The sequence below is a fragment of the Habropoda laboriosa genome, unplaced genomic scaffold, assembly GCF_001263275.1.
Source record: "Habropoda laboriosa isolate 0110345459 unplaced genomic scaffold, ASM126327v1 scaffold69, whole genome shotgun sequence".
Taxonomy (NCBI): Eukaryota; Metazoa; Arthropoda; class Insecta; order Hymenoptera; family Apidae; genus Habropoda; species Habropoda laboriosa.
This window is the reverse complement of record NW_017100173.1, coordinates 875,714-889,200: the sequence shown is the minus strand read 5'-3', so window position 1 is coordinate 889,200 and position 13,487 is coordinate 875,714. Positions and strand designations below refer to the sequence as shown.

Genomic DNA, 13,487 nt, shown 5'->3' with positions numbered 1-13,487 from the left:
AAATTAATATTAAAATTTGAATTTCTGGAGTAATGCTATCGTTAAAATGATTATTTTTACGTGGGATTTGTTTAATCAGAAACGATTATTATTAGAAGAAATGGTTGATTTTTATTAGTAAAATAGAAAAAAAATATTGAAATGATAATCTTTGTAGATGAAAGAATTTGAAATGTTATATCAAGATTCTTCGATTAATATGTTTCATTCATTTTTTTAGTCGAAAGTGGGATTTCTTATTATAGTTCAATCAAAAGGATCGACGGTCGCTGAAAAATCTTGACGATCGGCTTTGCATTTGACGATCGATAATGGACCGATTAAAAGAAAAAAGAGCTTGATAAAGAGAGTGGTGGACGGATTATATTCGGTAATGAAAAAAGCAAGCAGTACGTATGTTCCGGCATTGGTTTTAAAGCGACGCTCGCGTGAATTTATGGACGCATAAATATCCTTTACCGGAATAAAATGCGATAAATTGCAGTAATGCGAAACGGAACGGAACAGTTTCTCTGGTTACCTTTTCTTTCCGCGAATCATATCGATTCTAGTTCCGCGTGGTGTTTTATTTTTGTGGACGTTACATCCTTTTCTTTGTTATTAGTGAGTGTACTTAAATATTCGCGAGTTTACACATTTGTAACTTTGGGAATGACCGAAACGCTGTGAAACTTTGTTAAATTCATTAAGTTTAAAATTCACGAAATTTGAAGGGTGAAAAATAAGACGATTTCGAGATTTGGAAATTCGAAGCTTTGAAGATTTGAAACTCTGAAGCTTTGAAAATGTGAAGATTTGAAGTTTTGAAGATTTAGAATTTCGAAGCTTCGAAGATTTGATAATTTGACGATTTGAAGGTTTGAAATTTCGAAGCTTCGAAGATTTGAGAATTAGAAAATTTGAAGACTTGAAACTCTGAAGCTTTGAAAATGTGAAGATCTGGAATTTCGAAGCTTTGAAGATTTGAAAATTTGAAAATTCGGAGCTTTGAAAATATGAAAATGTATAAGAATCTTTAAGTCTTACTATCAAGTAAAAGCTTTCAACGTGTTCCCTAACATCAAGAAGCTTTAACAAGGACATGGAATGCAAAATGTTCAGGCGAGAGTAATGTAAGGGCAATAAAATTAGACAAAGGTATCTAATGTCCTATTTCCCAAATAGGTTGTACACCTTAGCTAAAGTAGGTTCCACTAATTTTCAACCACTTACATAACACAGAGACTTCAACGACGTCTTCTGAAGTGGATGCACCGACGTTATTTTCCAGAATGCACTTGTAAGAGCCCATATCACTAGGTGTCGCATTTTTCACGGAGAGGTCCGTTTGTTCCGTGGTACCACCCTCGTAGTGGTCCTTGGTTAAAACTAATTCCTCCTCGTCTCGATACCTGAAGCAAGTAAATAAAACACCTGCTTTGTAAAAAATACATTTAGAAGAAAACAAATAGTCAGTTTTGCTAATGTTGCTTATTCTAATTATGTTACTTCCTATTTATTCATTTCTCAGTAGCCACAATTCGTTTTATTTTTATAATAATTTAACAGATCTATAGAAGATCTATGTAAAACGCACGTATAAAATTGTTCAAACTTGATTTCTAATTTGATAAATCATTATTTTTCCACAAGATCTGAACTTAAAAATATTTCGAGACACTTCAAGCATTTTCCAGTAATTTCCGAACATTAGAAAATTAACCGTCGCAAAATTACACATTGCAAAACGGATAAGTGGCGAGGATCGACGGAGATATTTCACCGGACGTTCGATATTTAAAAAATATCGAAACGACTGCAGGTCGTTCGAATCAATTCACAGCACGAAAACATCATCGGCGATAAAACGTACGGGGTGCAACATTTTCGTTCGAAAAACAGTTTAATTCTCTACTGAAAGGAACAACAGCGCGCACGAACGCACGTTTACAGCCCCAAAAAGTGTTAAACACGTGTTCCCTTTTATCGTACGCTTCTTCCTACGTAGCAGTTATGTGATTTTTAATATCCAACAAGCGCCCGCCCGAATAATATCCGACGAAAATACCTCGTAAAAGTCGTTTTACAATCGCGGCGAAAATAACCTCCCTCTTTTCTCTCTCTCTCGCACATATCGACTATTCGTGTGTTTTTAACGAGCGATTTTTACAGGTGAAACATGATCGACATCTGTATCGATGATCAATGTCAAGCACAAAGTACTTATGTATTAGGTCATCCTGAAAGTTCCCGCGGTTTTAAGCCGTTCATTTTGAGAAAAACATAACTTCACTGAAATGAAACACTTTTATTCAAAATAATTTCCACAATATTCGATACACTTTTGTCAACGTATTAAAATTACAAGAGCTTTAATTACGCGTGCATAGAAATCTCTATTGAATATTATGGAAATTATTTTAGGCGGTTAGACCGCTTCTGAGGCCTAAAAATGATGCCTAACATTGATATTTTTTTTTTAGGAAAATAATTGATTCAATCGAAAATATTTTCTAAGGGCTTTATTACACTACTCTTGAAGAACGTACAAGTATTTTTTCCTTTAATTTCTTTGCAAAATGGCGACGCTACAAGCGAGTCTCTGTTTCGGTCGAATAACAAAAGCGTATCGAATATTACGGAAATTATTTGAAACAAAACTGTCTCGTTCCGACGAACTTATGTTTCTTCAAACAGCCATCGGACAGAGTATCGTTCTATCCTAATTACCACGTTTTTAAGCTGCAATCGTGTTTGCTGAATTTTTATTACTCCGCGTAGCAGCAATTCCTTGCTTCGAAACATTCTCCCTCTACTCTCCCTACTCTTCTGTAAACACACACATCTGCACACGCCATTACATGCATCAGCGTGAAATATGGTTTTTAGGGCGAGCCACAGAAAAATATAATAAATCATCCCGATAGATTCGCGCCTTTTTATTTTGACGTTTCGAGTGCCGCTGTCGAGCCTGCTACGTGGATACTTTAAATCCCTCCGCTTCCAACCCCTGCAACGTGCCAGCCCCGTTGCGATTGGCTCTCTGTATTGTTGGATCCGGGATACAAAGATGGTGTTTCGAAGTATTTCAGTTTGAGGAATTCTAGCCTGCGATTTGACGTTTTTTTTAGAGCGATCAATTTAGTCGTTTTCGATACGCTTTTTTTTTAAATTATGCAATATTAACACGTTCAACGGCAGCGAAATTCAGGAAACCACTCGTTTATGGTCGGATGTTTGGATTTTACTGAAGTGTTTATTGTCGTTAATTTTTTTAAATTTCTGATCGTTTCAGCTCTCAAATATGCGTGCTTTTTCATAGAATATTAGAGAATAATTTGGTCCACGACGGGTCACATTCTTCTGAACGTGTTAAACGTAATTGTTACTCAATTTTATATCATTCTAAATGTAATTCTAAATTGACAAAATTTTCGCACGTTAATATTAGGAGTACAAATTAAGTAATTCGAGGACTTTATTAAAAAAATCTTGAAGACCTTGTCGACTCAAAATCGCCATACTTTCTCAGAGAGGCAATTCATCAGTTGCACAGAAAAAAGTCATTCAAACTAACAAAGATCATTTTCACCATTGAAATTGCGTTTGACTTTTCGTAAATCAACGTTCAACTTTGTGAGAAAAGCTTCTAAACCTAACATAACCTTGCTAAAAAAACATATTGACAATATTCCATTAGAAAAAAAAGGGCACGAATTTCTGTGATACCGTGGAAAGGGGTGTGCACGTTGAAAGATTAAAACAGCAGAAAATTGTATTTCACGGTAAAGTAAGTACGTCATCCTGATGTTATTTCCGTGAAAACTGTATCCCGACACTTTTCCATTCTAGCCGAACACGCTATTTTCACCGCGTCTAAACACTTTGATCACTTGTTGTAGTGCATCATGCTAAACCTCGTGCAACAAAGCTTAAAACCGCTTCCGTAAAACGGCTCGGCTGCTCTCTATAATATTGTATTAAGTCTTAAGGCCAAGTTCAATCCAATCTTCCACCGTTCGGGGATTAACTTCCCAGTTACTTCCGTCCTCTTTTATAACGCAGTTAGTCGTGGTTGGGCGAGGCGCTATAAACTCGGCGCGAGCCTGTGCACCGTCAATAAAGTTCTACGAGCACAGTTTTGCAGAAAATCGCGAGGCTGGATTCTCGGTGGCGCATGCCCCGTATAGACGTGGTAGAGATGCCTTCTAATGCTTCTTAGGATAACGCGCTTAACTGTCGTTTAACGGGTCCCGTTGGAACGCCATTTATTAGAGGCCGATGAAGGCTGTTTAGAGAAACGGCGTTTGGCTCTTTGATAAAAAGGAATTAACTCCGTTAAAGGCGACGATTTACGACACTCGCGCAAGCGAATGGCTGTTCCTCAGCTTAGGATTTTTAGCTTATTCTTGACGAACGGTAACTGGCGAATTGGGCAGTTTGCGTCTTAACACGTATACGAGATCACAAATTAATAGAAACGCACGGAGACAGTCACTTAGCTTTTCAGAATGTAAAGTGAACAAAATAAAGTGAGAGATATTAAATTTGACGTAGAAAATGTCAATGTCAGGGACTGGGTTTATGACATGCACGCCTGTTTACGCTATTTTTGAATGCGCCCCTTTTTTCTTCGCGTTAATTAATTTTTCTTTCAAATTGGCCACGAAGCCCAGGAAGCGTTTTCTGCGGGTCACATACCTTCCCGGTGCCCACTCGTGAACATTCAATAGACATTGACATGTCATAAAACCTCTCGCGTCTCCCTGACCGCCCAAAGTCGCGGGCTACCCCTTGGGCCTCACTCCCCCGCCATCGCGATATACCTTCACCCTGCCAACTTGGAAATTCCAGGGTGGGCGACATGCTCGTAGGCCAGGGAGCACCGTCCAAGGGGGTAGACCCGTTCCCACTGGCGGAGACCACCACCTTATAGCCCTAAACCTTTTCATAAATAAGCGCACCAACGCGGCGCACATCAGATCAAAAAGGGAAAATAGACGAACACCACGTAAACTACCACTTTTCAAAATAAAGTCTTTTTCTTTTAACATAATAAAATACGTGCAACCTCTAAGTCACCACGACTTCGTACCAGCAAACAACCCGCACCAACGACAATCCTGCGCCACCACTCTCGAACACACCGCTTGTTCGAAGCGCACGACGCAACAGTCAAAAATGTGATTTAATCAGAGAAAACCAAAATTAGTCAAATGGAAATTTGCACCGCCTTTCCTTTGTCAAATTTACATTTTTTGAGTTATGTCGTTATCACCGTCGAGCAGCGAGATACAGACTCGAAAAACACGAAGTTTCTATGTCCATAAAACAACTTTCTAGACCTGTGTGTCGAATAAAGAAGAGGTATCGAGCAATAGTCTTTCAAAAACTAATTTATTATCAGCTAGGCGGTCGTGTCGTAAATTTGAAACCTTAACTGGTCTATGTATCGTGTGGCAACACTATCGTAATTTCTTGGTAAATTGTCCGCCTGCAAACTATTTCTACTCCCCCCTTTCACTGATCCTTTTTCATACAAAGAATGTAATATCGATCTCGCGGAAAGATACAGTAAACGGACTAAACTTCCCCCCTCAGGTTAGTTCGGAGGCAGCAGGCTTGATAAACGAGCAAACTGTTCACCAGAAAGAGAGAACGTGTCAACATCTGAAGAATGAAAACCATAGATTTACGTGATTCACGGGGCCATGTGGTAAAGACAGGCAACGTACAATTCGCGATTTTTTTCTTTCCTCACTCGTGCTTTCTATCAATTTTTATGAGAGCTAATACGACGGCGCAACTGTAAACACAGTGTTTTATCGTATCCTTCGTGGAGGAAAGATAACGTGAGTTGAAGCTCGCGCGAATTGAAAAAATTAAGTTTAACGTTCCTTTTCTGTTTCGACGAGTTTCTTCGGAAATTCAATTGTTTGTAAACTTTTTTTAAATTTCTAATTAAGGGTCGTATCTATATCTTGATTATTAGCAATCATAGTTGTCGGTATATATTCTATTTTCCACAATAAAGGTTGATAAGTTCCATCGTTTTCCTGAGATTTTCTTCTGCATCAGCGAATGTTTGTTACGTTTGCAAGCGTCTCTATTTTAACGTGCTCGTGTTCATGAATTACAGTTATCGATTTGTAAATTGCAAATTCACTTGTAACGGAGTCGATACAGTGCGTGTGTCCCAACAAACACCGATAAATGTGCGGAATCCGATTTGTGTGCAAAGCAAGTGCTATCCACGTTTGTGTAATTTTAAGGAAATACTACTGAAAAGTGCGAGATTCGATGATTCGAACGAATTGCGCTACAAACTGGGACTTAATAGTATGGAACTTTAACGCGTACAACTTTGAACTGTCCAATTGAAGAACCAGAAATTTTTGGTAATGGAATAAGAGAAAAATTCGAAGAACTGTTCGATAGTGTTGATAAATCAGAAATGAACTCACCATGTTACTTTTTTTAGGCTGGCCGGATTAGCTTGGTAGTTGCAAAATACTGTGAAATTTTCGGTCTCGTTCACGGTCACGTTCTCTGTCTTCATTCTCACTATAGGCGGATCTGTAAAAGAAAATGAATTTTCACATCTAAACGGGGAGAGAATGAATTCTCAAAGGTGCAACAGACATTCGAAGTACAATTAGAATTAATCTTAATCGAGGTAATATCTTTTAACCCTTTCGCGACGGCGGAACTAGCCATCGTTACGCCGCTAACGAACGGGTCGTCGTGCCATTAGTGCACGCCATACACATTAAGAGTGTCTCGCGTTTTTTCAAATCTTAGAGGATTTCGTTGGAACAGCAGAGGACTTAAGGGTGTATCGGACAAAGGGAATGTCGTTGAGGCATTGTTCTGCATTTTAAAATAAATCTTCACTTTGAGTTGTTGAGGCGCGGAGCCAATGCGACGCGCTTAGTGGATGCCGGATATAACCGGCGCTAGTCGCGAAAGGGTTAAAACTCAGATTTTATACTTTAGTCTTATATTTTAGGCTAAAATTGAAATTTAAAGAAAAAACTTGAAATTTAGAATTTTTAACATCATATAAATCGCGATTACATGTAAAATACGTAACAGTAAAGAAGCTTATTTTAACGGAAACGTTTGACAAGTGATTTGCATATTAACGTGAAACTCTTTTAAGAAAAAAAGCGATATTATTTGCAACGAAATCAGTAAAGAATTTCCTTTATTTCTTGTTTTCACGAAACTCTGTCCTCGTCGATGCTGCGCGGCGTGTAGTTTTGTTTAGCTGTGCCGTGGCGTTTTTTTTTATCAGAACACAGAGATAATCCAATTAAAAGCGTTCCATGAAAATCACGAACGATGCGTAAACGCTCGGCGCGAAGATGGAAAAGCAGCGTTGAGAGGATCTTATTTCAGCAAGGCTTTATGCCGAAGCACGTGTCGCGTAAAAGGGGGAAACTGAAAAATATGGGCGTCATAGAACACGCTGCCAAATTGAACGATATAGTGCAACCGAGGACAAAAAAAAAGAAAAAAGAAAAGAAGAAGCGCGAATCAAAATTTACTGTCTCTCGTTTCTGACGGCTAGAACCAGAATCTGACGATATGCGTTTTATTACGCATTTCTCCTCGCGATTACAATTTTCTGCGGATGTTAAAAGCGAACGAACGTTTTTAGACAGAAAATCAAAATGTCGATAGTATGATACAATAAAGATAATTTACGAGATCCGAGTATCAATAGTTACAGAAAATGGAGGATTGGAAAATGAGACGTCAATTTTGTCTAAAATACGAAAAATTGATAAATTAATTTCAAATAAACTAAATTTATCGATGTAAAATTGTATAGTAAAGATAGTAGTAAAATAACCGTTCACCGCATTATTCGAATGCATTTCATTACACTATCCTAATTTCACTTTGCACTCCCTTTTAACACTCGCGTTCCATAAAATGTGTAACCATTGCTTAAGTATCAGGTACTTAACCCTTTGCACTCGGAGGTGACTTTGCTATAGGAAAGTTTGCAAATCGGATCTTTTTTCAAACCGTACTATTTTTATTTAAATATTCAACGTATTCTCTATTTCACTGTGGCAATCAAATTTATAGAGATCCCATAGATCTGCTCTCTGCTTTGATCAATTATTTGCCAAGTGACGATTACTTAATGTCGCTTCTCAGTCGCCACTCGATTGCAAAGGGTTAAATATAAAAATGTAGAGAATTTCATTCGTTTACTTTTTCTAATACGTGAAATAAGATAATTCAATTAACACGTTGACTGCCAAGCTACGAGATAACTCGTAGTTGGCAGTCTGCTGGTAGAAGTTACATCCTATTCGGAGACGCTCGACCACGTGATAATTCGAAAGCATTTTTTTGCAAAAAAAAAAAAAAACAATTAAAATTAAAGTCGTAATATAAAAATTAATATGTGTTTGTTTAATTCTATACAATAAATTGAAAAAAAAATGTTGGCGTCTAGAACAGATTTCTTCAAAATAGGCTTGGCAGTCAACGTGTTAAAATGTAATTTCGTTTTGTCACAGCTACCAAATATAACAAATTTCTTTCTTTTCTCCTTTTAATAAAAATCTACTAAATTTGTTGTGAGAAATTCTGGTCAGTTTAAAGCATTCGTTAATTTTTTCTAATTCGTTAAGTACAAACTCACCAAATATCTATTTTTCTTTCAAAGAAAAATCTACAAAATTTGTCTACAGAAATTCTGGTCAGTCTGAAGCATTCCGCTGCGTGAGGAAAGACTATTGTACCATAGCAGAGTGAATCATGCATCCGCCTCCGAAAATACGCAGCCGCGAGGGCGTCTGGAATTAAAATAACGCGTGTGCGCCCAGATAGAAGTCCTAGGAAGCGGAAGGCGCAGAGCTCCGTCCGCGTTCCGAGATATGTTTAAACGCGACGACGCAAAATGCCAGGCATAAAACAAAACCCCCGTAAGTACTTACGTATAGTCGCGAGAGTGGCCTGTCTAACGGGGGGTGGGAGGAGGGAAGTTGGAAACAGGCCAACCTCGCGAATTTCTCGTTTCCAATCCGTGGATAGTTTTCCCTGCCTGGCTACGAAACGAAACTTTCCCCTTACCCCTCTCTATTCGCGAGACCTAAACTGGAAACATCAACCAGACGCACGGCTATTCGTCTTATCCTCCCCCCCTGTGTCGTTACAACGGAATCTTTCGTCTGGCTCGCGCAATTCAGAGATACTAGACGTCGCTTTGTGATGGCAAAAGTATTGTCCTGATAATTACCGGTTTTCGATATACAAACGAGTCTGCGTACGTCGCACGGAAAAACGATTTTTCTATTTACTTACTTATTTCACTTGTCAAGCATTAAAGTTGGGTTAATAGCGACCCAGATTATGGAACGCAATTTACAATTTTTTTTTTGGAGACTTGTATTTATTTTTTTTTAAATGTTAGAAGCTGATATGAGTCTTCTTCTTGTCGTTTAGGTACGGTTATAGGGGAAATCGTAGGTGACAGAAAATAAAAATGTTATTGTTCATTTACTTATTCTACTTTGCACTGCAAAATATTGTTTCCCGAGTTCACAAATACTGTCACTTAGGTTCTTCCCAATTAGCGCAGAGAAAGATAATTTAAATTTGAAATAACGTCGATTTTATTTATTTATTAGCTATTCCGTTGAAATTATGCAAGACTAGATAAATTTGAATAAGATGTACGGAGAATTTTTTTCATCGAGTGTAAACGAAGATATAGAGACGCGATGTAAGACGAAATATAACGAAACGAAGTGAATAAAAATATGTATATTGAAGTTGAGATTCTTAGTAGAGTTTCAATAGTGTCTTCTTTTATATGGAAGTTGAATTATTGCGTTAAACTTTAAACTATATCAATACTGCTGGCACGAGAATTTCCGGAAAGCAAGTATAGCAAGTATAAAGCAAGAGATAACATCGAGAATGTAACAATAACAGAAACATATTTCAGGATTCTCGGGAAAAATATCGAGCTTTTAGTGAAAATCCCCTTTTGCCACGTAATTCAAAGAAACATGTTTCTTTCTACGTTTCTGAATTCCTACAACTTAATTTAATTTCCTTTTACCCTGTCGGCTTGTACTCTCATTTAAAACCGACTTCCAGTTGTGATATATTCTGCCTACACTACCTATACGTAATATTTGTAAGTTTAAAAAAATAATAATTCGAAGGTGATATTGAAATGAATATTTTATCAAATATTGAAATTCATATTTTGTCAAGACATTTGAATATTTTATCAAATATTTAAATTCATATTTTGTCAAGACATTTAAATATGCAATTCTGCCTACATCATCTGTATGCTTGTAAGTTCAAAAAAAATAATAATTCGGACGTGACATTGAAATGAATTTATTCAAATTAATATTCGACATTTAAATATCTATTTAAAAGAAATTATTCAAGATTAATAAATTCATTTGAGAAATTGAAAAACTTTATTATACTCTTGGTATTCTATTGCAAGCGCTTAGCCGAAATCAAGAGAAGAAATGATACAATATCATTTTCCTTTCCTCCTTTTTCCCTCTTAAATCAAATAAAACGCCGATAAAACCCAATCGCCGGAAATAATTCCTATACTTTTACAAGGGGTAAGTTTTAACGAAATACGATCCAGATAAAAATACGTAAACTTTTAGCGGAAAATGTCGAGCGCAACACCGGTTCGTTTCGAGCTTCCCCCCCGCGGAAATTACGATCCCGCTCATCGAATGAGCATCGAACGATCTAATTCGGGCTAATTGAATCTACGATTATACCCTTTGTACGGAGGCGAAAAAGCAAATTGGAGAGGATGCGATAAAATAGGTATATATATACATATGTACACACACACAACGGTGGCCTGTAAAATGTAACTTAATTTCAGGCCGACTATATTGGACGTTGATCAAACACCGCGAAAAAATCCCACATCCCTGAAGAACGTCGGGATCGTTATGTACTTTTATTCCTCCGGATCGCTAAGGTTAAATTGCAGGCGAGTCTTTATGATCCTTTTTGCGAACGAACCAGCTCTGCGAACGGGAAAATTTCGTTTTAATCGTGCCTTCGGCTCCTCGTGCCTTTCCAGAGACAAACGAACAAGAATAGTCATTCTATCGAACGGCTTCGTCGACAATGCCTGCAACGAGAATTTCGCTGGAAAATACGTACGTACGTTCGATCGTGATCCTCGATTTTTCCTATTTATTTTGTGGTTTCGTGATCGTTTTAATTCGTTCCCGATGCCGTTTCATTTCGTACCCGTTCATATCGTTTCCCTTTAATAAAATGTATCTGTTTATTCCCTGTATAATTTGCTTTTTCCAAAATCGTCCTGTACCTGGATATATTTTTATTAATCAACAGTGTTCGTGGAAATGTGAGAGTTGACACTGTTTAGTTGTAAAATATAAGGGTAATTAAAACAGGGATAGAAAAAAGAATATATTAGGGGTATACATTCGTTCGGTGGCTTTTTTCACAAAGCCTCGACGACTTTATCGAATCGAAAAACTGCCTTATTTTATTAGAGAAGGAATTCGTCGGTTACTCGATAAATGGGAAAAGGTCATCCAAAATAATGGTCGGAGTACTTGATTTTTTGTAAATAATATTAAAGAAAAATATAGCTGAGAAATATTAAAGAGAAATAAAGTTTAGAAATATTAAAGAGAAATAAAGTTTGGAAATATTAAAGTTTGTGAGAAAAGGCACTAAATTAATATACACAGGGTGGGCCAATAAGAATTGCCATCTTGAATATCTCCGGAACCACGAAAGCAAGGAAACAATTTTTCCAATAAAAACTGTTCAGTATAAAAAGTGCCATCGTATTCGACTGCGTCGAAATTCGTACTTTCCCTAAAAATAGAGGTACAGTTCAGAAGATATTTTCACTAAACTTTCACAAAAAAATTCCACACCATAACTTTTCCAAGGTTTGAAATAGTTAAAATAAAGAATCGACAGTTGTTGAAATTTCAAATTGTTTCTCAGAGCACTATTTCAATATTTCCACCAAATCACGTCAATTATTTTTTCCCACTCTGATACTTTTTTTTTTTCAGGCAATTTTTGAAACTACTTAAAATTGTACACTACGCGTTACATTTTCATTCTACCATTAGTATTCGCCGGCTGAATAACGGGCAACATTATTCTCCGGCGTAATCCTTCAGTTTTTCACGGAACATCCTTAAAATCCTTAAAAGCCTCGAAATCCTCGAGAACCATTTACCGCTTCTCGACATTAACGTAATCGCGATCGAAAGAAACAGGCGTGTTAGGACGTAGACAAAAGAAAAAAAAAAGTGCGACGTTTATCAATAGCAATTCCAGCGTTGGTGAAAGAGAGGGACTGTTAAATCGTACCGATTCTCGAATGCTGTCGAGAGATTTCTACGCTGGTCGCAGAAGCACGAAACGTCCAGGATATAAATACTCGTTCGTGACACCGTGCAAATATCATAAATTCCGTACAAAAGGGAAGACACGTCGTTATCTTGCTCGCACCTCGTTACTGCAATTTAATTGCGTTCAACAGGCTAAAGGGGTGAGATTAAACAGCGGAGGAATATTTTCTAACGAGTACACATCTCGTTTTCTCGCGCCAACAAGCCATTCCACGCCAAATCGCATACTTTCTGCCGCTCTGTGTCGCAGAGTTTTCTTCAAACTTTTGCACAACTGTTGAAGAATATTATTCGAATAAATTTAAGTAAGTCTGTGAGCTGAAATCAATTCCACTCAGCAAGGTACATCTCTTTTTTAAAGGTGCTACCTTTACGTCCAGATACAGCGCTAAAAAAACGATCGAAAAGATACTTAAAAAATTATTTTGCACGCTTCGTAAGTGGTTTGATAAGTGAACAAAATTTCACATTATTATTCATTGTATATACCGAGAAAAAAAAATCCTGAATATTGAAGAAATTTTAGGCGCGATTGCACGAATGGCCAAATGAAATGTTGACAAATTTTTGAATAAATTTTTGATTTACGTAAAAAATTATTTGACGCAATAATTTTAAATTTATCGTGGCTGTTTCTAACCGATGACCATAGATTAACCTAATTTTTAATCTTTACGAACTTGGTCTCACCACGAGAAAGTAATGAGAACATTGAAAGGTAGTTATTTTTTGAAGAATGTTGCAAAAGTGTAAAAATGACAATATGCAGTGTTGTAAGAAATTGTTGGAAGTATAAATTTATAATGAAAATTGCGTGAATTAATCGATTATACCGATCTTAGTGACGTCTTTGTTCGTGAATTTGAGGAAAAAGCATCGGCATTATTTGTATGACTTCGCTGAAGTCATTTACCCTTTAGATTCCGAAACAGACGCTTCGCGTAATTCACACCTGAAGGTTCTGAGATGTGAAAAGGTGATTGATCTAGCCTATGTCCATCCTTATACACATTTTATTTCCTCATAATACTTACATTAACGTAGAATAATGTTCCCAATTATAAATTCCTATTGTAAAAC

At 37.0% G+C, this 13,487-nt stretch overlaps 1 protein-coding gene across 1 annotated transcript in view; it reads right to left on the bottom strand.

The window, feature by feature from the left end:
* The window catches only part of LOC108578676 (hemicentin-1), a 212,908-nt gene that overhangs the window by 64,780 nt on the left and 134,641 nt on the right, over positions 1-13,487 (bottom strand). The window contains exons 8-9 of the mRNA XM_017942050.1: positions 6,444-6,555; positions 1,213-1,391 (exon numbers count right to left, since the gene is read on the bottom strand). Coding sequence (XP_017797539.1) covers positions 1,213-1,391; positions 6,444-6,555 — 291 coding nt within the window. The remainder of the gene's footprint in view (positions 1-1,212; positions 1,392-6,443; positions 6,556-13,487) is intronic.